Source organism: Dunckerocampus dactyliophorus, chromosome 15, assembly GCF_027744805.1.
Source record: "Dunckerocampus dactyliophorus isolate RoL2022-P2 chromosome 15, RoL_Ddac_1.1, whole genome shotgun sequence".
In the NCBI taxonomy this organism is placed as follows: Eukaryota; Metazoa; Chordata; class Actinopteri; order Syngnathiformes; family Syngnathidae; genus Dunckerocampus; species Dunckerocampus dactyliophorus.
In genome coordinates, this window is record NC_072833.1 from 21,588,154 (window position 1) to 21,611,724 (window position 23,571).

Below are 23,571 nucleotides of genomic sequence, written 5' to 3' on the forward strand. Positions count from 1 at the left end.
TCTGGCGTACGCTGACTTTTTGTCAGATTTCCACGCACAGATGAGGCCCCTGAACATTTCATCGGGAATTCTCCTAAAAATAATATGTAAAAATGAATCCATAATTCCACTTCTATTTTCATCATTATGATTATTTCTACTGATTGTTTTGTTGTCTTTGATGTGTCAGAACGGCTACACTCCTCTCCACATTGCATCCAAGAAGAACCAAATGGACGTGGCCTCAGCGCTGCTGAAGCGCGGCGCTGACACCAACGTGGTGACGAAACAGGAAGTCACTCCTCTCCACTTGGCCTCAGAGGATGGCCAGGCCGACATGACCGCCTTGTTGCTTAGCAATGGAGCTCATGTCAACACCCCCACTAAGGTACCGCTACTGCATAGTACATTGTCAATACATTCATTGTAAGACAATATAGTAAAAGGGTTTTATCATAACTACAGTAGTTCTGTCAAGAGATACAAATGTAATATCTACTTCATCTCTTTTTAATCTCACCTAAAACTGCTGAGAAAAACCCTGCCTTTGAGGTATTTTCATTTAAATTCATTTCATTATTGTGACAGATCCCAAAATTGATATATAAACACATAAATGGCTTCATAAAGTCATTTATTGTTTTTAACAGAATTACAGAATTACAGAATTAGCCAATTACATTCTGCTGTATTTGAGACTAGTCCCAAGTGCTGCCGGCAACCTTTAGTTTTGAACTCCGGGGGGGATACTGTTGTGTTCTTGGGTCAATCTCCAAATAATTAGGAAATATAAATTAAATAAAACATCAGGTCCATATAAGGTGTGGAAGTTAACATAAAAAAACAGCAACAACACATTTCTGAGCAATTATACACTCCTGATCAAAATCTTAAGACCAGTTGCTATAATTTGCATTTTGCACATTTGGATCTTAATGAGTTTTTAAGTAGAGCTACAATATGCAAAAGCAAGAAGGGGGAGTGAGACAAAAAATAATTGTAATTTAAACAAAAAAAAAATGAAAAGGTTGTTTATCACGACAGGCTATAAAAGCCAAAATCTGCTTCATTTTCTGTCAGGCATTCCCACTGTCATGCCTTCCTGATGGCTAAAGCTAAGAAGCTTTCTCTTTTTGAAGGCCTCTCGCAGCGTGCCATTGCTGCTGAGGTCGGGCGCAGTCAGACAGTCATTCTACAGTTTTTGAAAGATCCTGAGCATTATTGAACAAAAAAGTCAAGTGGAAGACCCAAAAAAATAACACCTGTGCTGAACCGGAGGATCCGATTGGCTGTCCATCAAGACACAGGGCGGTCTTCCACCCACATTAAGACCCTTACTGGTGCCGACTGCAGCATAATAACCATCAGACGGCATCTGCCGGAAAAGGGTTTAAAAAACAAAAAACAAATTCAAAGACCTCATCTACTTCAATGCCACAAAACTGCCCGTTTAGACTTTGCCAGGGAGCATCAAACATGGGACATTGAAAGGTGGAAAAAAGTTCTAGTCTGTGATGAGAAAAAATTTTACTTTGACGGTCCAGATGGCTTCCAACATTACTGGCATGACAAGGAGATCCCACCTGAGATGTTTTCTACCTGGCACAGTGGAGGGGGGTCCATCATGATCTGGGGTGCTTTTTCATTCAGTGGAACACCGGAGCTTCAGGTGGTGCAGGGTCGTCAAGCGGCGGATGCTTACGTGCAGACGTTGCAGCGGGCATCCCTCATGACTGAGGGCCCTCGTCTGTGTGGTAACAGCTGGGTTTTTCAGCAGGACAACGCTGCAGTTCACAATGCTAGCTTGACCAAGGACTTCTTCAGGGAGAATAACATCACTCTTTTGGACCATCCTGCATGTTCCCCCTATAAATCTCATAGAGAACATTTGGGGATGGATGGCAAGGGACTTGACGACAGTTGATGCCCTCCGTGAAGCCATCTTCACCACTTGGAGCAATGTTCCCACTAGCCTCCTGGAAACACTCGCATCAAGCAAAAAGCAATTTTTGAAGTGATTAACAAGAACAGTGGAGCTACTCATTACTGAGTCCTACTGTGAACATGTTTTTGTTATTTTTTGAGCGATGGTCTTAAACTTTTGATCAGCTGATAAACAGCCTATTTCAATTTAATTGTTGTTTCCAATAAACAATAAATAGTATGAGAATATAGTTGTAGTTTTACAAGAAAAAACTTGTAATATTAGAGTTAATATTAAGTTAAGTTCACAACAAAAAAAATTTTAATTTCATGAAAAAAAAGTCTAACTCTTGACCAGAAAATGTCCAAAATAACAAGATTGCATGGAAATAGTTTTACGAGAAGATAGTAAATAATCAAATTTGCCAGAATAGCACAAGAAATAAATCAATGGCTACCTAGTGTCATATTAAAAAATATCCCACATTTTCCACAACAACAGTCTCATTGAAAATATCTCATATTTGCCAACCAATTAAAACTATTCCAACATCAAATTCAAGTCATTCAATCAGGTTGTCTATTTTCCCACATCCAAAAAAGTCCCACTTTTCAAGAAATTCCCCTTTTTTTTTTAATAACACAGTTCCTTTGATCGTAAGAGTTCTTACGACTTCCACATTACTCAACCAATTCCAAACATTTTAACATACTATCAGCTAACTCGGGACATCCAGACCAACACTTTTCAGCATCCCCAAAATTCCCATTTTTCGTGAAATTCCACATTTTCCATAACACAAATTCCTTCTGATCGTCACAATCCTTATTACTTCCACATTTCTCAACTGATTCAAACATCAAATGTTCAGCTCATTCAGGATCTGTTGACCTATCCCCAAAAATCTCCACATTTTAAGGAATTCCACATTGTCCGTAACAACATTGTTAATGAAAATTAATGGACAATTTCATTCATTCAAACCCTTCTACCATGAAAGGAGTCCGCTCATTCACAACATTCAAGCTATTTTCCACACTGCAAAAAGTCAGAATTTCACATTTTCTATCCCAAAAAGTCCCATTACAATTAAGGTCATTTTTGTCACGAGGGGTTGGATCCCAACACAGACGACACAGCCCAAGTAGAACAAAAGATGTTTAATACAAAAAGGATCCTCACAAGAAGTGAAAACACATACAACAAAAACAGGAGGTAACAGAGTCCAAAATTAAGAATAGGCTAAGCGGCACAAAAAATAGAAAAAACACAAGGCGCTGCCAGGAAAAAGGCCTGGCAGCAAAAAATACTGATACTGGCAGAACTAAGGACGCTGCTGAAAAGCAGGGGATATGAGTGCCGAGGTACAGAGGAATACGCCCCTGCTGGAAACAATTGCTCACAGTCCAGGTATAGCAGGTGACCAGAACACTGCGTCACAAAACACAACAGGGGTGCGCAGAGAGCAGGTGAAGTCGGACGGCCGATCTGGCACCAAATGAGTGCTGCAGCCAAGCTTAAGTAGGCCAAATGAGTGATTGCTTACAGGTGTGTACCAGCAGCTCCACCTCTGCTGGAAGGCAGTGCGCTGCAGCACTTGGCAGACAGGTGGCAGCAGAACACAGAACATGACAAATGTCCCACTTTTGCCAACCCATTCAAACAATGTCAAAACATTCAGGCTAAGAATTTTCCAGGTGGAAAAATTCCTACTTTTCCTGTAGTTCCGCATTTTCCTTACAGCATTTAATAATATAAAATGGATTGGATTTTTATATCGCGCCTTTTTATAAGGTATCCAAAGCATTTCACTGAGAAGCCTAGCTACATCTCTAGCCACAGCTGCCCTGGGGGAGACTGACGGAAACATGGCTGCCAATTTGCGCCGAGGGCCTCACACAAGGTGGATGAAGTGGACAAGGACACAAAAGTGACTTGATGGAGGAAGTGGGGTACAAACCACCAACCTTCCGGTTGTTTGATGACCTGCTCGACCTCCCCACTGCCACTCCATTTCAGTTCAGCTTCATCTCCTCAGCATGCAATTTCTACAGAAATGTCCTTCTCTAGTTGTTATGATTATCATTCATATTAATATTATCATCATCATTATTATTATTATTGTGTGTTCTGCTTTTAGTGTGGCCTTACTGCCCTGCATCTGGCAGCACAGGACGACAAAGTATCGGTTGCGGAAATCCTTGCCAGAAACGGAGCAAACCTCAACCAGCAGACAAAAGTAGGAAAAACAAAAAGAAAAAATGAATTTGACAGTTGTGTTTTTCATTGTGTGGAATTTGTCATTCTGTGTCCAGCTGGGCTACACGCCGTTAATTGTTGCCTGTCATTACGGCAACACTAAGATGGTCAACTTTCTGCTTCAAAATGGTGCTAGTGTGACGGTGAAGACCAAGGTAAGTTATGCTTTTCAAGTAGTCATGCTATTTCCTTTGTGTTGAATAAAAAGATTGTTATGATTTTGGTCTCTTATGTAACTGTCGCATCGTTGTACTGAGGGCCCAGGTACAAAGTGCACCGCCCGCCACTGCAGTATGGTAACTTGGTTAGGATGAGACTCATGCTATGGGCTGTGCCAAGATGAAACAATCATGTGACTCTTCTGCCTCCAGCTCAAGAGGAAGGTACCAGAACTCTCTTAGAGTTCGGCTGTCTGTGCTTGAAATCTTCGGGAAGCACTCCAGTTTTTTAAGCAAAGATTGCGCAATGATTTCACATGCTCCATATGAAGACTCTAGCCTCTGCAACACCATTTCGACCCCGGCTGCTGCAGTATGGATGTTTGTTGCTCTGACGCTCTTGCTCTGCTGACTGAGGTCCAAGCCTTTTTTCCAGGAAATCCAATTATTCAGTTGCTGTAAGATACAGTATAAGCCTCTTTTGAAGCAAATAAACAATGCCTTCCAGGCCCAGTAAGGTTGTGGTTGGTCATCAAAGTTAAGCAGACTACAGTTAACCATCTCCCTACGTATGAGATATTTAGCCAGGTGTGATGCAGCATCAAGGTTAAAGGAAGCGGCTCCCAGCGTGGAGAAGTAATGAAGCTGGGGATGGTGGAATGATTTTCCGATATGCTGAGGCTATTCTTTGAGTTGCATCTCTTCTTGTGTATGTGTCCCTTGATGGACGTAGAGCATGACTATTGTAAGTCGCCATGTCTCCCTAGTAAGGTTGTCTGTTGTGCTGCATAGTGATAAAGTTATTGGGTGCACGGTGGTTTACATAATCCATCTCTCGTTTATTCGCTGTGTGTGTTCCACTGGGTTTAGCATCGGCATATTAAAATCAGCTTGGCTTATTTGGATATGTTCACTTCCTTCTTGAGCACATATTTATAATATCTGTGCTTTCTGCTAAAGCATTTTCTGATTTAGCATGTGCTTTGGCAGCAGCAAAGGCTGACTGACGTCATCCGACCTGACTTGACTGTGACCATCTTGAACCTCTTTCATGTTTGCTTATATCATCTTTTAAATGCTCCATGATGTGCTGATTCACCACTGGCAGCTGAAGAAAATGCTGGGTTTTGTCTTTCTGAGAAGCAGGTGAAGTCGGAGGGACAATCTGGCACCGAGTGAGTGCTGCAGCCAAAAGTATTACGACTTTTTGTAAAATGATGACTTTTTAAAGAAAACCTTACAACTTTATTCTGGGAAAAATAGCACAGTTTTTCTTGTAAACTTACCTTTTTAATCTGTTATATTATGACTTTTTTGTGTAATGTTTCTATATACGTTATACTTCTAATACTAATACTACTTTACCGTCTTACATTATGACTTTTTTCCATGAAAATTCATACAATTTTCAATGTTTCAATATTTTTTATTTTCATATTTTTTTCTGTGTAATGTTACATCTTCATTCTCTTACATAATGATTTTTGAACTTTTTTGTCCTCATCTTATGACCTGTAAAATTAGTCAGATTTTTTGGGGGTCTTCATTCTTGTTTTTTTGTCTTCATTCTTTTACATCCTGAATGTAGCCGCAAAAGGACACAAGCCAGTGTCTTATTGTGCCGGTCCCAAGCCCGGATAAATACAGAGGGTTGTGTCAGGGCATCCGACGTAAAACTTTTGCCAAATCAAGCATGCGAATCAAAACTATGACTTCCATACCGGATCGGTCGAGGCCCAGGTTAACAACGACCGCCATCGGTGCTGTTGACCTATAGGGTGCCGGTGGAAATTGGACTACTGTTGGTCAAAGAAGGAGAGGAGGAAAGTGTGTCCGTAGGAAGAGAGAGAAGAGTATTGGACTGAGAGTAGGGATGTTGAATGTTGGAACTATGACAGGAAAAGGTAGAGAGTTGGTCGACATGATGCAGAGAAGGAAAGTAGACATACTGTGTGTCCAGGAGACCAGGTGGAAAGGTAGCAAGGCAAGACGTGTAGGAGCAGGGTTCAAGTTGTTCTATCATGGTGTAGATAGGAAGAGAAACGGAGTAGGAGTTATCTTGAAGGAGGAGTTTGTTAGGAATGTCCTGGAGGTAACAAGAGTTTTAGATAGAGTGATGAGTCTGAAGCTGGAAATGGAAGGTGTGATGGTCAATGTTGTTAGTGGGTATGCTCCACAGGTAGGTTGTGAGCTGGAGGAGAAGGAGAAATTCTGGTTGGGCCTGGATGAAGTGATGCAGAGCATACCTAGAAGAGAGAGAGTTGTCATTGGTGCAGACTTCAATGTTGGTGCAGGAAACAGAGGTGATGAGGAGGCGATGGGCAGGTTTGGTATCCAGGAGAGGAAAGCAGAAGGACAGATGGTGGTTGACTTTGCAAAAAGGATGGAAATGGCTATAGTGAATACTTTCTTCCAGAAGAGGCAGGAACATAGAATGACCTATAAGAGTGGAGGTAGGAGCACACAGGTAGACTACATCTTGTGTAGACGGTGTCATCTGAAGGAGATCAGTGACTGTAAAGTAGTGGTAGGCGATAGTGTAGCCAAACAGTATAGGATGGTGGTGTGGCGGATGACTCTGGTGGTGAGGAAGATGAAGAGGACAAAGACAGAGCAGAGGACAAAATGGTGGGAGCTGAAAAAGGAAGCGTGTTGCATGACTTTTAGGAAAGAGTTAAGACAGGCTCTGAGTGGTCAAGAGGTGCTTCCAGATGACTGGACAACTACAGCTAATGTGATCAGGGAGACAGGCAGGAGAGTACTTGGTGTGGCATCTGGAAGGAAAGTGGAGGTGGGACTGCATCAGGGATCAGTCCCTTCTTGTTCGCTATGGTGATGGACAGACTGACAGACGAGGTTAGACAGGAATCTCCATGGACTATGATGTTTGCAGATGACATTGTGATCTGCAGTGAGAGCAGGGAACAGGTGGAGGAGAAGCTAGAGAGGTGGAGGCTTGCCCTGGAAAGGAGAGGAATGAAGGTTAGCCGCAGTAAGACAGAGTACATGTGTGTGAATGAGAGGGACCCAAGTGGAAGAGTGAGGTTCCAGGGGGAAGAGATCAAGAAGGTGGAGGATTTTAAGTACTTAGGGTCAACAGTCCAGAGCAATGGAGACTGTGGAAAAGAGGTGAAGAAGCGTGTACAGGCAGGATGGCACGGGTGGAGAAAAGTGTCAGGTGTGATGTGTGATAGAAGAGTTTCAGCTAAAATGAAAGGAAAGGTGTACAAAACTGTGGTTAGACCAGCGATGTTGTTTGGTCTAGAGACAGTGTCAATGAGGAAAAGACAGGAGAAAGAGCTGGAGGTAGCAGAGATGAAGATGCTGAGGTTCTCTCTGGGAGTGACCAGGAAGGATAGGATCAGGAATGAGTACATCAGAGGGACAGCACATGTTAGAGGTTTTGGAGATAAAGTCAGAGGAGGTTTATGGATGTAGTGAAAGAGGACATGAAGGTAGTTGGTGTGAGAGAAGAGGATGCAGAAGACAGGATTAGATGGAGGCAATCGATTCGCTGTGGCGACCCCTGAAGGGAAAAGCCATCCTACATCCTGACTTTATGAAGACTTTTATAATGTAATATTTTCAAATTTGTTCTGAAAAAAATTTGCACAGTTGCACATTCTTTTGTCTCATAAAATTTGCGCTATTTTCTATATTTTTGCACTGTAATAATGTGACACATTATTATCATTCAGCGTCTTTGCAGTAGAAAAGCGCTACATAAAACCTGATAGCAATTACACCAGGCAGCAGATGGCAGCAGCCAAACCACATTTGTGATTCTTCTACAATCGAGGAGCGTGTCACCTCGTAAAATAACAGCAATTGTGACACCCAAATGACCCAAAATTAAAAGCAGGACACTACAGTATTAATAAATTTATTTTTTTTGTATTGTTTTTTTAACAGAATGGATACACCCCACTTCACCAGGCGGCCCAGCAGGGGAACACGCACATCATCAACATCCTGTTGCAATACGGCGCCAAGCCCAACGCTATCACCGTGGTATGCTCCCACACGGACATGTTCCATAACAATATTTCAGATATAATCCACAACAGTAACTAGGTTTTTGTCTTTCTTCTTCTTGCCATTCTATCAGAATGGTAACACCGCCCTGGGTATTGCTCAAAGGCTAGGATACATCTCTGTTGTGGACACGTTGCGGGTTGTCACAGAGGAGATCGTCACCATGACAACGGTACGCCATGAAATTTAATGTGATGACATTCATGTTTTAGTTTGTTTTTTTTTTGTTCTCCATATCAGACCGTGACAGAAAAACACAAACTGAATGTTCCAGAAACAATGACTGAAGTACTGGATGTCTCCGATGAAGAAGGTAAGTTTCTCAGGCACTTGTCAATATCCGCAATGGGTCCTGGTGTTTGGCACTCCATTTAGACCCAAACACAAGTTCCAGGTCTTGCTTTTGTAGCTGCAAGACTGGCCCAATATCTGAGACGGTATTAATTTAGTAAGAAGTCCCTTTGGAAAATTCTCCAGTACCGATGGGTCCGTCTGGGTCAGACAGGGGAAACTAATTGAGTCCCTGAATGAGAGCGTTCATCCAAAGACAAATGTCCAAGTCTCTTGAGTTCTGGTGTTCCCAGTCTTGCTTTATGGCTGCAAGATGTGGACTGATCACCTGACACTGGACTGCATTTGTAAGAAGTGCTCCCTGGGGTACCGATGGGTCTGATTTGAGGGATGAAGTTTACAAGACACAGTGCTAATATGTCCTTAGTGCTCAGTTTCTCGCTTTTCCTTGGACAATATATCAAGTATGTCATCAATAGCAACATTTATTTACCGTGCACAGCCTTTATTTGTGTGGATAATGTCAGGGCCGTGTGGGTAAACTTTCTCTTTCATTTTCCATAAATGATGGGCTTTTATTTTGTTGTGCTTTGAAATAACACACAAGATTAGTTCGTCATAAAGTCATTCCTAATATTTTGATTTTGCTAAGCTTATGTTCATCTCAAATGTGGTGTCAGTTAGGAAAAATGTAGAAACTGGAATGGAAGTGTGTGCCTTGATATCCGACCACTTTTTTAAGTTCCGCGCCGTTTTCCACTGACGCTGTACTTGCACTTGCTCGTCTTCCTCTTGTTCATGATGCCACTGCTGTGTCCTCCAAATATTGTGTTTTTACAAGCCTCCAGCTCTCCAACTAAGGTTTCCACCTCAGTTTTGCTTTCGGCTTCTTAGCAGCCATGATTCAGAAGAACCGAGCGAAATGCAATCAAGAGTCATTCAATATGGAAGCCGTATTCATGAGACACTTTGCATTGGCCATTTATGGTTAATTGAAGGCGTGGAGAGCCTGTGACGTCGGGCGGAGTTGTGTACGCAAATTTGGACAGCGGTTGAAGCACAAATTGCGTGAATGTGTGCGTACGCATATTTTGGGTGTCTGGCGTGCGCAGAATTTTAGTCAGATTTCTACGCACTGTTTTATTGATCAGGCCCCTGGACGTTTTCCAGGGGCCTTAGATGTAGACTGGACTCCTCTTCCTGAGGGAAATCCTTGGGTACCAATTGGTCGGATCTTTGTATCCAAGGACTCAGGTCCTAGTTTTTGCTTCTTGTCTTCTTGTATCATCTTAAACGTTTTTGGTCACGAGTCCCTGAGGAAAATCCAACTTTGTTTGAATTACAATTGTGACTTTTTTCATGTAAAAAAAAAAAAAAATCTACTTTTTTGTGCAATCCAACATAATCTTACTTTCCATCCATCTTCTATGTGGATGGGGGTATGCTGGAGCCTATCCCAGCTGACTTCGGGCGAGAGGCGGGGTACACCCTGGACTGGTCACCATCCAATTGCAGGGCACATACGTATAGACAAATAACCATTCACACTAACATTCATACCTATGAATAATTTTAATTAGTTACGGTATGCATGTTTTTGGAATGTGAGGGGAAACCCGAGTACCCGCAGAAAACCCGCGCACGCACGGGGAGAACAAACTCCACACAGAAATGCACAAGGGAGATTCGAACCCAGATCTTCCCGATCTCCTGACTGGGCCAACATGCTAACCACTAGGCCACCGTGCGGCCATAATCTTACTTTATTTTCTAAAAATGTATTTAGGAGATGACACCATGACGGGGGATGGAGGGGAGTATTTACGAGCCGAGGACCTCAGAGAGCTTGGAGATGATTCCCTCCCGGGACAATATTTGGATAGCATGAACTACCTCTGCTTCAGCCAAGAGGCGGCGCACACCGTCGGGTAAAGCAAACTGTAGTGAGACTCAAATTTCTGAGGATTTGGACTGGATTTGTTGACTTGTGGATTCTTTGTTGGTGTTACAGTTCGGAGAGGTCATTCACTCCCACTCGCAAGAACTACTACCATAAACACGAAAACACGATGGAGGAGATGCTCAGCTGTCAGGTACAGTATGACTCATGGAAGATTGTGGGGTTTTTTTGTATTGAACTTTTTGTCTTGTAAAATTAGTTTTGTAATGCTTTGACTTTATTCTGAAAAAGGCCATCTTTTCGTGTGAAGTGAAGACTATTGAAATTTTGAGTTTATTCTGCTAATGTATTTTTTTCACCATAAATTATGAGTTTTTTCCTCCTAATCTTACGATTTTATTCTCACCTTCATTTCATGAAAAATAGCTTATAACCTTTTCTCTTGTCATGTTACGTCATTCTTGTAAAACGTTGTCTTTTCTTGTAAAATGTCAACTACTGATGTACAGTGGGACCTCGGTTAGCGTCTTTTTCAGTTAATATAAAAAAGTGTCCAAAATGCCTCAGTTTGTGTACATTTTCTGGTTAGCGCACATCCTGTCATGTTATTAATACACTGTGTGAGTCCAACTGTGTTCTTAATGTATTTTTATCACAAAACGTCCTGTTAGCATATCCTTAGCTTGCTAACAAAATGACAACTGAAACGGGGAGTCAGCAACGTCGCTAATCTATGATGTGTGGTGATTAGTGGTTGGCTCTCAAAAATATTAACACAAAACAAGTTTTAATAGTTTTTCATAAATAAAACAATTCTAAATGCATCATACATTCATATAAATTACAGGGGAAAATGAGCATTTAGCTTTAGCCTTATTTCACCTTAATTGAAAACTGTTCCCAAAGACACCATGTGGCAGCGGCACACCACACGGACACCACCTTCCTGTTTTGCCATGAGTTATTACTTGAATTCAATAGTGTTTCTCACCTCAATAACCCATAATGGAGCCAAAGAAAGTTGCAAGTGCCAGCATTTTGATATAGAAGGTGAGAAACACTATTAAATTCAATAAATAACTCACAACAAAACAGGAAGGTGGTGTCTGTGTGGTGTGTCGCTGCCACATTGTGTCTTTGGCAACAGTCGCATTAACAATCACGTCTTCAATTACGGCAAAAGGAATCTTAAATATTCATTTGTCCCTCTCATTTATCACTTATATGCATTTTGAATTGTTTTATGCATGCAAAGCTAAAATTGTAAAACTATAAAAAGGTGTTTTGTGCGAACATTTTTGGTTTTCTGCAACAGCTTAATGGATTTACATTTTTTGTTATGGGAAAAATTGAGTGAGGCTTTCTGACCTGGATTAATAAGGGCCGTATGAAATCCTAAATTCAGTTTTTTCCATTAAAATTCAGTTGTTTTTTTTGTCTTTTTATACTTTTTTTATCACCGTAGATGTGTGTTTTGTTGTGTCAGTGAATAAAATGACTGTTAAATAAATGCAAAACTCCTTACCTTTATTTCTAATAATTTTGCCCAGTGTTTTTCTAAATTTTCATTGCTACAAAACCCTCAATAAACGATCACATCAGTGCTTGTGGTTAAAGAAGACATAGTTGCAGATGCTGTTGCAGTCGGTTTATTAATCTAAGCTATTTTTTTCAGACACCCTTACTTTATTACCACTGTTAGACAGGATGTGCGCCGCTCATGTGTCCGTCATGTCTGTCGTCCTTATTTCATGCACAAAACATCTGATGTCCTTCACATGTTCATTACTTGCCTGTTGGACTACAGCAACTTTTTGTATTGTGGCCTGGACCAGTCCTCTATACATCGTCTCAACAGGCGGGCAACTTCTCAAAAACGCAGCTGCCCACCTGGTGCTAAGAGACGGGAACATTTATTGAAACGCACACGAGCATGTGTCTTATTTATGCCTTAAATGGCTTATTTTCTTTGACTATGTCTACTATATTGGGTAATGAGTGTAAAGGTGATTATAGGGGTGTTGTTTCATGTCTAGAGGGCTCTAATCATTGTAAATAATTGTATTTAGAAAGTCATAATCAGGTTTTCCCCCAGGGATTATCCACATTCACAAATATCATAATGTTTTGACTTTATACCGGTAATATCACGACTATTTTTTGCCCTAAAATAATGACTTCATTCATGTAAAATGTGTGCTACATTCTTAGATTATGTGTAATTGTCTGTTATTATTACTTTTTCCCATAAAGATGTCTGCGTTTTCAAGGGACCGTGAGACAGATTCATACCGACTGAGCTGGGGCACAGAGAACCTGGACAATGTAGCGTTAACTTCAAGCCCCGCCCACTCCAGGTTTGTGCAGTCATGTGACTGTGCTGTATGCGAACATTTCACTGAATCCAAATATTCTCTCCGCTGTTTTCTTTTTCTTCAGTCATTCCTCTCCATGCCGTGACCACGCCGATCATAGCAGGTGATTTTTCCCGCCACCTCCATTCAATTCTCGTTTTATCATTTTTAAAATGCTGAGTCTCTCCTTTTCCAATTCATCTCAGTTTCCTGGTCAGTTTCATGGTGGATGCGAGGGGCGGATCCATGTGCGGTTTCCGCCACAACGGCCTACGTATCGTCATCCCTCCACGGAAGTGCGGCGCTCCCACGCGAGTCACCTGCAGGCTGGTGAAGCGGCACCGGCTAGCCAGCATGTCCCCCATCGTCGAGGCGGAGGGTCTGGCTGGCAGGTTTATTGAAGTGGCGCCTTCTGGCGGCCAGCTTCTCGGGTAAGGATACGTATTTCCTTCCTCCGGTCCTTCAAACTAAAAAAACGACTCCCTCTTTTGAGTCTACTCGCGCTAGACATGCCGAACAAATTTATTGTAGTTCATTTAAACTAACTTCAGGGTATGCATTGTTCTGAGAGCAGTTGAGCGCAAATTTTTGAAAGAAATGACCAAAATGAAGCTAAAACGGCCACTTCCAACCAAAATACCAAAATATCTCTGTTGTTTTTACAGCGTTTTTTTGGGCGGGAGTGGCTCATGAGGTAGAGCGGGTTTGGTGTTCAATCAGTTTAATTCAGTTGAGCTCAAAAATGTTTATTTCTTTTCGGGCAATTCAAGGCGCGTAGAAACAATCGGCACAAAGCTCAGTCAGTGAGTGATTGCACATCAAATTTGGTTAATGGTTAAAATGCTGAATGGCTATATCAAGAAAAATAAACAAGGAAGAAAACACACAAACAGCTAAAATACAAAAAAATGTGAGTACTGGGACCAGCATAAAAGGTGTAAATTAGTCAATGACAACACAACTGAACATAAAATGCAGTTTTTAAATGAAATGTTTTATTATTAAGAGAGAAAAAAATCTATACCTACGTGGCCCGGTGTGAAAAAGTGAAAAGTCCCCAAACCTAATTGGTTGGGCCCCCCTTAGCAGCAACAACTGCAATCAAGCGTTTGTGATAACTTGCAATGAGTCTCTTACAGCGCTGGGGAGGAATTTTGTCCCACTCATCTTTGCAGAATTGTTGTCATTCAGCCACATTGGAGGGTTTTCCAGCATGAAGCGCCTTTTTAAGGTCATGCCACAGCATCTCAATAGGATTCAGGTCAGGACTTTGACTAGGCCACTCCAAAGTCTTCATTTTGTTTTTCTTCAGCCATTCAGAGGTGGACTTGCTGGTGTGTTTTGGATCATTGTCCTGCTGCAGAACACAAGTTGGTTTCAGCTTGAGGTCACCAACAGATGGCCGGACATTCTCCTTCAGGATGTTTTGGTAGACAGCAGAATTCATGGTTCCATTTATCACAGCAAGTCTTCCAGGTCCAGCATAACAGCCCAGACCATCACACTACCACCACCATATTTCACTGTTGGTATGATGTTCTTTATCTGAAATGGGTTTTTACCGTTACGCCAGATGTAATGGGACACATGCCTTCCAAAAAGTTCAACTTTTCTCTCATCAGACCACATTTTTCACACAGGGCCATGTCGCTTTGGATTTTTTCTCTCCCTTAACAATAAAAAAGTTTCATTTAAAAACTGCATTTTGTGTTCAGTGGTGTTGTCATTGACTAACATTTAAATTTGTTTGATGATCTGAAACATTTAAGTGTCACAAACATGCAAAAAAATAAGAAATCAGGAAGCGGGCAAACACTTTTTCTGAGGAACAGAACGCCCTGAGGAAGTTCTGGCTTACTCCGAAGGAGCTTAGCTTCCTTCGGCCGTGTGGTCTCTGGTGTCTTTGGTTTTGCTGACGTTCAGCTCCAGACATGAGTTGTCACAACAGTCCACAAACTCATGTAGGTTGCTGGGCTCCATTGATTTGCATGTCGTTAAGGTCATTGGGTCGGGATGGTGCGGCCGCTGCTGGTGTTTTGGCAGGTGGCAGCGATGTTAACAGCAGCCATGTTTTTCAGGCCCTGCTAAGCTGAGATCTCCCGATGTGAAGTTTTGCTCCACCTTGTTCTTACATTGCAGCTTTGTACCTTTCATTAAATAACAAAGCTTCTTTATTACTGGAAAAACAAGATGGCCGAAATGGGTTTCCTCCTCCGCAGTGTGGTGAGAAGCTCTGGCATCCGGGAGGACCTCGGAGTGGAGCCACGGCAAATTGCGGGACAATGCGGCGGCAAAACGCGTGCAAGTGTAAAGTCTGCTAATGTTGGCTATGGTGCCTGTCTCTTTCTCTTGTCGTTCACACAGGAAGCTCCACCTCCCCAGTGCCCCCCCGCCTCTCAATGAGGGTGAAAGTTTAGTCAGCAGAATCCTTCAACTCGGTCCGCCGGGGACAAATTTCCTCGGGTAGGTGGCATTGTACGTTTTCTGTTTTGTTTGCGACATTTAGTTGATTAAAAAAAATTTAAAAAGCATATTTAAAGTATTTCCACGAAAAAAAGTGCATTTTGCAAGACAAAAGTCCGTCTGCAAAAAGTCCGATTATTTTTTTTCCACAGAAAAAGTCAGAAAAAAAGGTTGTTCACGTTTATTTTAGAGTACAGGTAAAATTCACAAAAAAAAAGTCCAAATTTTGCAGAAAAAAGTGGTATATTATGAAAGGGGAAGAAAGTACCGAAAATAACCGCCTTTATTATCAAGAATACACAACATCTACAACATTTTCCACCGCTGGGGATACATTGTAGTCCTGCAGAGCATTTTTCATTTGGGATTTATATTTCGGACTTTGTGCCAGATGGGATGGCTAACGGGACAAACATATCATCTTCATATTTGGTAACGAATAAGTGTCTCCTGCTATTCCAGTCCCGTAATCGTGGAGGTGCCGCACTTTGCTTCCCTGCGAGGGGGCGAACGAGAACTTGTCGTCTTGAGGAGCGAGACGGGGGACAGCTGGAAGGAGCACCACTGTGAGCACACCCAGGAAGAACTCAACCAGATCCTGAACAGCATGGATGAAGGTCAGTCCAAATCTGTCTTTCCTCAACGTCGGAGACCATGTGGTCCTGAAACCGGTGTCCCCGCAGAGCTGGACTCTCAGGAGGAGCTCCAGAAGAAGCGTATTTGCCGCATCATCACCAGAGATCTCCCGCAGTACTTCGCCGTGGTGTCGCGCGTCCGGCAAGACAGCATTCTCATCGGCCCAGAAGGAGGCGTCCTCGGCAGTACCGTGGTGCCCCAAGTGCAAGCGGTTTTTCCTGAGGGAGCCCTAACCAAAAGGATCCGGGTCGGCCTCCAGGTAAGGGTTTTTTTTGTATTTGGTGAGGAAAAAGAATCCATGCCGAATATTTTTTTCCCCCCAAATAATGTATGTTGTTTAGAAAAAAGTCATGTATTTTGTGAGGAACAAAAGTCTGAAACTTTTTGGGAAAAATTCATTAAAAAAATGTTCATATATTTTGTGTGTTATATGATATTTTCTCTATAAAAGAAAAAGTGATATTTTAGACATTTTTTCTTCCAAGACTTTTATATTTTATTTTTCATTATATTTGTTTTTGTATTTTCTGTACAGTCTGATATTCCAGAGAAAAAAGATTCTGTTTTGCGCTAAAATGCCTGTTTTCAAGTAGAAAGAAAAAAAAAAGTGATATTTGATAGTAATGTTATGTTTTTGTGTGCAAAAAGGCCCAGCCTGTCAGCGTGGACATCGTCCAGAGGACTCTCGGGCACAAGTCCAGCTTCAGCCCCATTGTCACTCTGGAACCTCGCCGGCGGAAGTTCCACAAACCCATTACGGTGACTATGCCGGTCCCCAAAGGATACGCCGACCCGGCAGGTCTCCAGCACAGTTTGGGACGAGACGTGCCAACCTTACGACTGTTATGTAGCATCACAGGTATTAGTACAGCTACAGCTAGCTAACAGTACAGCTAGCTACTGATAGCTAACACTACAGATGGCTAATAGTAATATTAGCTAATGCTGCATTCCATTTGCCTCGGAAGTCGGAGCTGGGAATGACATCACAGCCGACGTAGCGGCGTTCCAGTTACAAAGTGGGAAAACACAATGGCCACGTCCACAAAATCTATTCTTGGACTTAAATAAAGAGGTCACAATCAGGTTCAATCAGGCTAGCCTTTGTTAGCACGGCCTGCGTTGTAGTTAGCATATACCACATGAAAAAGGTCATCTACAATACAGAGACATTACCATAACTATACGTCCAACGATACTATGAATACGGCTGGTTTAGTGCCACAAAGTCACAAGTGCAATGTACAGATTGTTACAAGAACTTCTACGTCTTTGAAAGCCAATTTAGGGGTAGGATTTGCCGACTTTCGGAGTTGGAAATCTGACTTCGGGGGGCATTCCAGTTGAAACTTCTGACTAGGAACTCAGAAATTCTGATTTCCGAGTACAAATGGAATGCAGCATATCAGTACAGCTGGCTACCGATAGCTAACAGTACAATTAGCTACATATAGCTAATTGTGAAGCTAGCTATATACGGCTAACAAAACAGCTAGCTACTGGTAGCTAATACTATTGTTAGCTAAATGTATAGCTTGCTACAGATAGCTAACAGTACAGCTGGCTACTGATAGCAAACAGTTCCGCTAGCTGTACAGATAGCAACTCCATGCAGTTTTATGCTATTGGATCTTTTTCTTTTAGGCGGAACAACGCCAGCCCAGTGGGAAGATATCACTGGAACCACCCCGCTAACGTTTGTCAACGACCGCGTGTCCTTCACCACCAATGTCTCTGCCAGGTAACATGACTCCTCAATCAGGTATTTTAAGACACACCTGACATCGCTCATCCCACAGGTTCTGGCTCATTGATTGTCGACAAGCGCAGGAGTCGGTAAGTTTCTCGTCGCAAGTGTACCGCGAGATCATCTGCGTGCCTTACATGGCCAAGTTCCTGGTCTTCGCCAAAATGCACGACCCCATCGAAGCTCGCCTGCGCTGCTTCTGCATGACGGACGACAAAGTGGACAAGACGCTGGAGCAGCAGAACTTCACCCAGGTGGCCCGCAGTCGCGATGTCGAGGTGAGGAGAAAAATGTTTATATTTTCGAGGAAAAAAGTCTTTTTTTTTCCCCGTAAGGGAACTGTCCAATTCTAAAGTTGATTTTTTTTTATTTTAAAAATAGTTGTATTTATTTTAGGCCAAAAACTTTAATATTTTTGAGAACAAAGTGTTACATTTTAGAGGGGAATAAGGATGTCATGAGAAAAAAGTATATAAAGTTGTATATTTTGGAGAAAAACAGTCAGAGGGACGTTTTTTAAGTCATATTTTCAATAAAAATGTATATATTCCAGAAAACACCAGCTTTTTCCAAGAAATAAGTCAGATTTGTTCGAGAAATGCCCGACTGTGATTAGCGAATTTTGGCTAAATAGGTTCAGCAGAAAACAGAAAACTTGTTTCCGACCTTCTAAATACAGCTTTTAACATTATTAGAGCTCTCTAGATGTGAACTAACACCCCTTCACACTCCTATTACCAATGTCGTAGACATAACAAGAGTAAATAAGACATTTCAGACATATATAAGATTTGCACTCGGGTGTGTTGCTAGAAATGTGTTCCCTAGGGCAGCGGAGTGGCGGGCAGACAGGAAGTCAGGCGTCCAGAGTTGAGTTTTTGCTTGGCGTGGGTTACGGCCGCAAAAGTAGCCGTTTATTTTTATTAGGGATTTTTATGAAGGATTAGTGCCTTTGAATGCGTCTTCTGAATGCCTTCTATTCGTGTTTTACTTCATTTAGCCATTTTTATGCTTGTCAATGCTTAATTTAAGCAAAAAATACGTACAATTTGCTTCAATAGTCGTATTTTTTAACCAATAAGAGGCCGTATTCAAGCACAAGGCAGCATGATTTATTACTTCATATCAGTGAAGGCTTCATGGCAGAAAATTGTCTGAAAAAATCATTTTATATACAACTAAAAAGTTGTATATTTTTGAGAATAAAGTTATATTTATTATATTTTGGTGGAAAAAATGTTTTTACTGTGGACATATCCTGTTTTTCAAGCTAAAAAGTTGTATATTTTTGAGAATAAAGTTATATTTATTATATTTTGGTGGAAAAAATGTTTTTACTAGGGACATATCCTGTTTTTCAAGCTAAAAAGTTGTATATTTTTGAGAATAAAGTTATATTTATTATATTTTAGTGGAAAAACATGTTTTTACTGTGGACATATCCTGTTTTTCAAGCTAAAAAGTTTTATATTTTTGAGAATAAAGTTATATTTATTATATTTTGGTGGAAAAAATGTTTTTACTGTGGACATATCCTGTTTTTCAAGCTAAAAAGTTGTATATTTCTGAGAATAAAGTTATATTTATTATATTTTGGCGGAAAAAAATGTTTTTACTGTGGACATATCCTGTTTTTCAAGCTAAAAAGTTGTATATTTTTGAGAATAAAGTTATATTTATTATAGTTTGGTGGAAAAAATGTTTTTACTGTGGACATATCCTGTTTTTCAAGCTAAAAAGTTGTATATTTTTGAGAATAAAGTTATATTTATTATAGTTTGGTGGAAAAAATGCTTTTACTGTGGACATATCCTGTTTTTCAAGCTAAAAAGTTGTATATTTTTGAGAATAAAGTTATATTTATTATAGTTTGGTGGAAAAAATGTTTTTACTAGGGACATATCCTGTTTTTCAAACTAAAAAGTTGTATATTTTTGAGAATAAAGTCATATTTATTATATTTCAGAAAAAAGCTCAATTATTTTTTTTCTATGCTTTCCAAGCTAAAATCAAGCATATTTTTGAGGGAAAAAAACGTGTGTACTTCTGAGGGAAAAAAGCAAGTTTTCTGAGTCGGATATATTCAACCAAAAAATTATATATATATTTTTTTTAAATTGTGTATATTTTTTGGCCAAAATTTTAATATTTTGAGGAAAAGCAGTATATTTTAGAGGGAAAACAGGACATCATAAAAATATTTTATATAAGTGTGTTTTGTGAGAAAAAAAAACATTCAAGGGATATTTTAATTCAAGCTAAAAAGTAGTATATTTTTGAGAATAAGCTTGCATTTATTATATTATATTTTGGTTAAAAAGTTGTGTTTCTGGGGAAATCTCCTATTTTTCAAGCTAAAAGGTTGTATGTTTGGAACAATTAAGTTATATTTATTACATCTTGGAAAAAAGGTCAGTATTTCTCCATGTGAACGGGCCCATTCTTTTCAAACTAAAAGCATGTGTATTTTTGAGACGAAAGCTGTGTACTTTTGAGACACAAGTCAGATATTTTCAAGAAAAAAACAATTGAGAGAATAAATCAGATTCGTCAGGGTAAAAGTGAAACAAATGAGTTAACATGAATCTTTACAGCAACTTTACGGTCTACAACTGTGTGAGTTTTTGTCTCGAAAATATCCAACTTTTTTTTGTTGATGTATTTTTTCTCGATTCTAACATATCTTCTTCTGTATTGTTTTGTCTACAGGTTCTAGAAGGAAAGCCCATTTATGCAGACTGCTATGGAAACCTGGTTCCTCTCATCAAAAGCGGCCATCATCACGTCTTTAGATTTTTTGCCTTTAAGGAGAACCAACTAACGCTGTTCATCAAAGTAAGCTAAGTCTTCACTTGATGCTAACGCGGATGTAAACCGCTAATGCATCGTTAGCTGGCGACATTGCTGATGGTTTTTGCGTTTTGCTTTTGCAGATCCGAGACAACACTCAGGAGCTTTGTGGACGCTTGTGTTTTATGAAGGAACCTCGCACTTATTGGTCACACGGACAAAACGGCGTATGCAACCTCAACATTACGCTGCCATCGTATTGCAAGGTGAGGAACCGGCAAAGAAATGTCCACTTTTCTACTCTTGCTTATTTTCTCTTATTAAGAAATTAGTAAAAAATAAAAAAAAAATTTAAAAAAAAGCCATGAAATAAGTACAAAATGCTATTCAATAAATAAAATTGCCATGAGGTAAATGGAACATAAAATTAATAAAAGCCGTTGCTCGAAATAAAAATAAAAAATGCTGCTCAATCAATAAAAATGTCATGAAAATAAATGATATTCAATAAATAAAACTGCCAGTAAATCATATAAAATACTATAAAATACATTTTAGAAAATGCTATGAAGTAAATAAAAATGCCATGAAATAAATAAATACAAAGAAAAAAACCCTCCAAAACGAATGCCATGAGGTCAAATAAAAGTGACATTTTGTTGACATTTTGTGGCCTTATTGATGTCTCGTAATTTTGATATTTAATTTCAGGATTTGCTGAAAAAAATGCACTTTTTGTCTTTGCTCTTCTTCCTGCTTCTTGCTATGAAAAAAGGAGTCGGATTCTGATCAAGACGACGAGGTAAAGATACACACTCAACACCATAACTTTCTGGAGTCGAAATCTAAAATGTTACTTACTGATCCTTTTCCTGTTTTTTTTTCCAGGCCAACACAACGCTACAGAAATGTAAGCCATTATTATTATTTTCAATATTATTTTTATTTTATGAACATTCTTTTACAAGCCCATCTGCATGAGTTTTCTTTTCTTCCTGTCTTCACGTTGTTTATTTTGGAGAATAAAACGTCTTAATTTATCAAGGAAAAAGTTCTGTTTCATCCTGGAGAAAGAAAGGTTTGATATTTTATTGATTTTATTTTGAAAAAGCGTATTTTTCAGAGAATGTCTTTTTTTCATATTTTCAGGGGGAAAAAAAAGTCTTGTTTTTCACAGTACTTTTTTAAATGAAAATGTATTTGAACAAGAAAATCATATTTTTGGAGAAAATAATTGTATATTTGCGAAGCTAAATTTACAATGAAAAGCATTTTTGTCACAAAAGAAAGTCAGACTTTTAGGAGAATAAAGTTGTATTTTTCCAAGACACTGGGAAGTGGAAATGAAGTTACTGAAAATATATATTTCGGTGAAAAAACAGAGGAGAAACAACATTTTAGAAAGTACACTTTTTTAAAGGAAACATCTGTAAATCTAACGGGATTAAAATCATAATTCAAGATACGGTAATATTAAAGTAATGTTTTGTACACATTGAATTTCAATGTGGAAAAAGTCATTGTTAATAAGTCTTATGTCTTCTTGTAAAGTATATTTTTGTGAAAGTTATATTTGAATAAAGTTGGATATTTTGTTTATTTTCAAAAGTTTTAGTAGTACTCATAAGAAAAATACATTTTTCTTATGTGTATAAAGTCATAGTTAATTGAGATATTACAATATTAAAGTAGTATTTTTTTTTTAAACTTTGAGGCAAAATCTCACAAGAGACCTAAGAAAAAAAAGAAAGTTGTTGAGTGGTGTGAAAAAGTGTTTGCCCCCTTTCTGATTTGTTTTTTGTTTTTTTCTGCATGTTTGTCACACTTAAATGTTTCAGATCATCAAACAAATGTAAATATTAGTCAATGACAACACGACTGAACACAAAATGCAGTTTTGAAATTAAACTTCTAATTGTTAAGGGAGAAAAATCACCCAAACCTACATGTCCCTGTGTGAAAAAGTGATTGCCCCCTAAAGCTAATAACTGGTTGGGCCACCCTTAGCAGCAACAACTGCAATCAAGCGTTTGTGATAACTTGCAATGAGTCTCTTAAAGCACTGTGGAGGAATTTTGTCCCACTCATCTTTGCAGAATTGTTGTCATTCAACCACATTGGAGGGTTTTCCAGCATGAAGCGCCTTTTTAAGGTCATGCCACAGCATCTCAATAGGATTCAGGTCAGGACTTTGACTAGGCCACTCCAAAGTCTTCATTTTGTTTTTCTTCAGCCATTCAGAGGTGGACTTGCTGGTGTGTTTTGGATCATTGTCCTGCTGCAGAACCCAAGTTGGTTTCAGCTTGAGGTCACCAACAGATGGCCAAACATTCTCCTTCAGGATGTTTTGGTAGACAGCAGAATTCATGGTTCCATTTATCACAGCAGGTCTTCCAGGTCCTGAAGCAGCAAAACAGCCCCAGACCATCACACTACCACCACCATATTTTACTGTTGGTATGGTGTTCTTTTTCTGAAATGCGGTGTTACTTTTACAGCAGATGTAATGGGACACACACCTTACAGAAAGTTCAACTTTTGTCTCGTCAAACCACAGAGTATTTTCCCAAAGGTCCTGGGGATCATCAGAATGTTTTCTGGCAAAATTTTAAAAAGCCTTAATGTTGTTTTTGTTCAGCAGTGGTTTTGGTCTTGGAACTCTTCAATGCAGGTCGTTTTTGCCCAGTGTCTTTCCTATGGTGGAGTCATGAACACTGACCTTAACTGAGGCAAGTGAGGCCTGCCGTTCTTTGGATGCTGCTGTGTGGTCTTTTGTGACCTCTTGGATGAGTCATTACTGCGTTCTTGGGGTCATTTTGGTTGCCTGGACACGCCTGGGAAGGTTCACCACTGTTCCATGTTTTCGCCATTTGTGGATATTGGCTCTCACTGTCGTTTGCTGGAGTCCCAAAGCTTTAGAAATGGCTGTATAATCTTTTCCAAACTGATAGATCTCAATTGATCTCAGTTAGGTTATATTTTAACAGGACGGCAGTCACCTTTTCACACAGGGCCATGTGGGTTTGGATTTTTTT

At 40.0% G+C, this 23,571-nt stretch overlaps 1 protein-coding gene across 10 annotated transcripts in view; it reads left to right on the top strand.

Annotated features, from left to right (window-relative positions):
* The window catches only part of ank2b (ankyrin 2b, neuronal), a 97,702-nt gene that overhangs the window by 58,551 nt on the left and 15,580 nt on the right, over nt 1-23,571 (top strand). For all 10 annotated transcript variants that reach the window (XM_054753916.1, XM_054753917.1, XM_054753913.1 and 7 more), the window contains 21 exons: nt 170-367; nt 4,044-4,142; nt 4,219-4,317; nt 8,233-8,331; nt 8,429-8,527; nt 8,596-8,668; nt 10,433-10,574; nt 10,658-10,739; nt 12,800-12,903; nt 12,986-13,024; nt 13,107-13,331; nt 15,265-15,363; nt 15,826-15,980; nt 16,047-16,258; nt 16,648-16,858; nt 17,644-17,740; nt 17,799-18,024; nt 20,456-20,581; nt 20,680-20,802; nt 21,312-21,338; nt 21,425-21,446. In XM_054753916.1, coding sequence (XP_054609891.1) covers nt 170-367; nt 4,044-4,142; nt 4,219-4,317; nt 8,233-8,331; nt 8,429-8,527; nt 8,596-8,668; nt 10,433-10,574; nt 10,658-10,739; nt 12,800-12,903; nt 12,986-13,024; nt 13,107-13,331; nt 15,265-15,363; nt 15,826-15,980; nt 16,047-16,258; nt 16,648-16,858; nt 17,644-17,740; nt 17,799-18,024; nt 20,456-20,581; nt 20,680-20,802; nt 21,312-21,338; nt 21,425-21,446 — 2,557 coding nt within the window. The remainder of the gene's footprint in view (nt 1-169; nt 368-4,043; nt 4,143-4,218; nt 4,318-8,232; nt 8,332-8,428; nt 8,528-8,595; nt 8,669-10,432; nt 10,575-10,657; nt 10,740-12,799; nt 12,904-12,985; nt 13,025-13,106; nt 13,332-15,264; nt 15,364-15,825; nt 15,981-16,046; nt 16,259-16,647; nt 16,859-17,643; nt 17,741-17,798; nt 18,025-20,455; nt 20,582-20,679; nt 20,803-21,311; nt 21,339-21,424; nt 21,447-23,571) is intronic.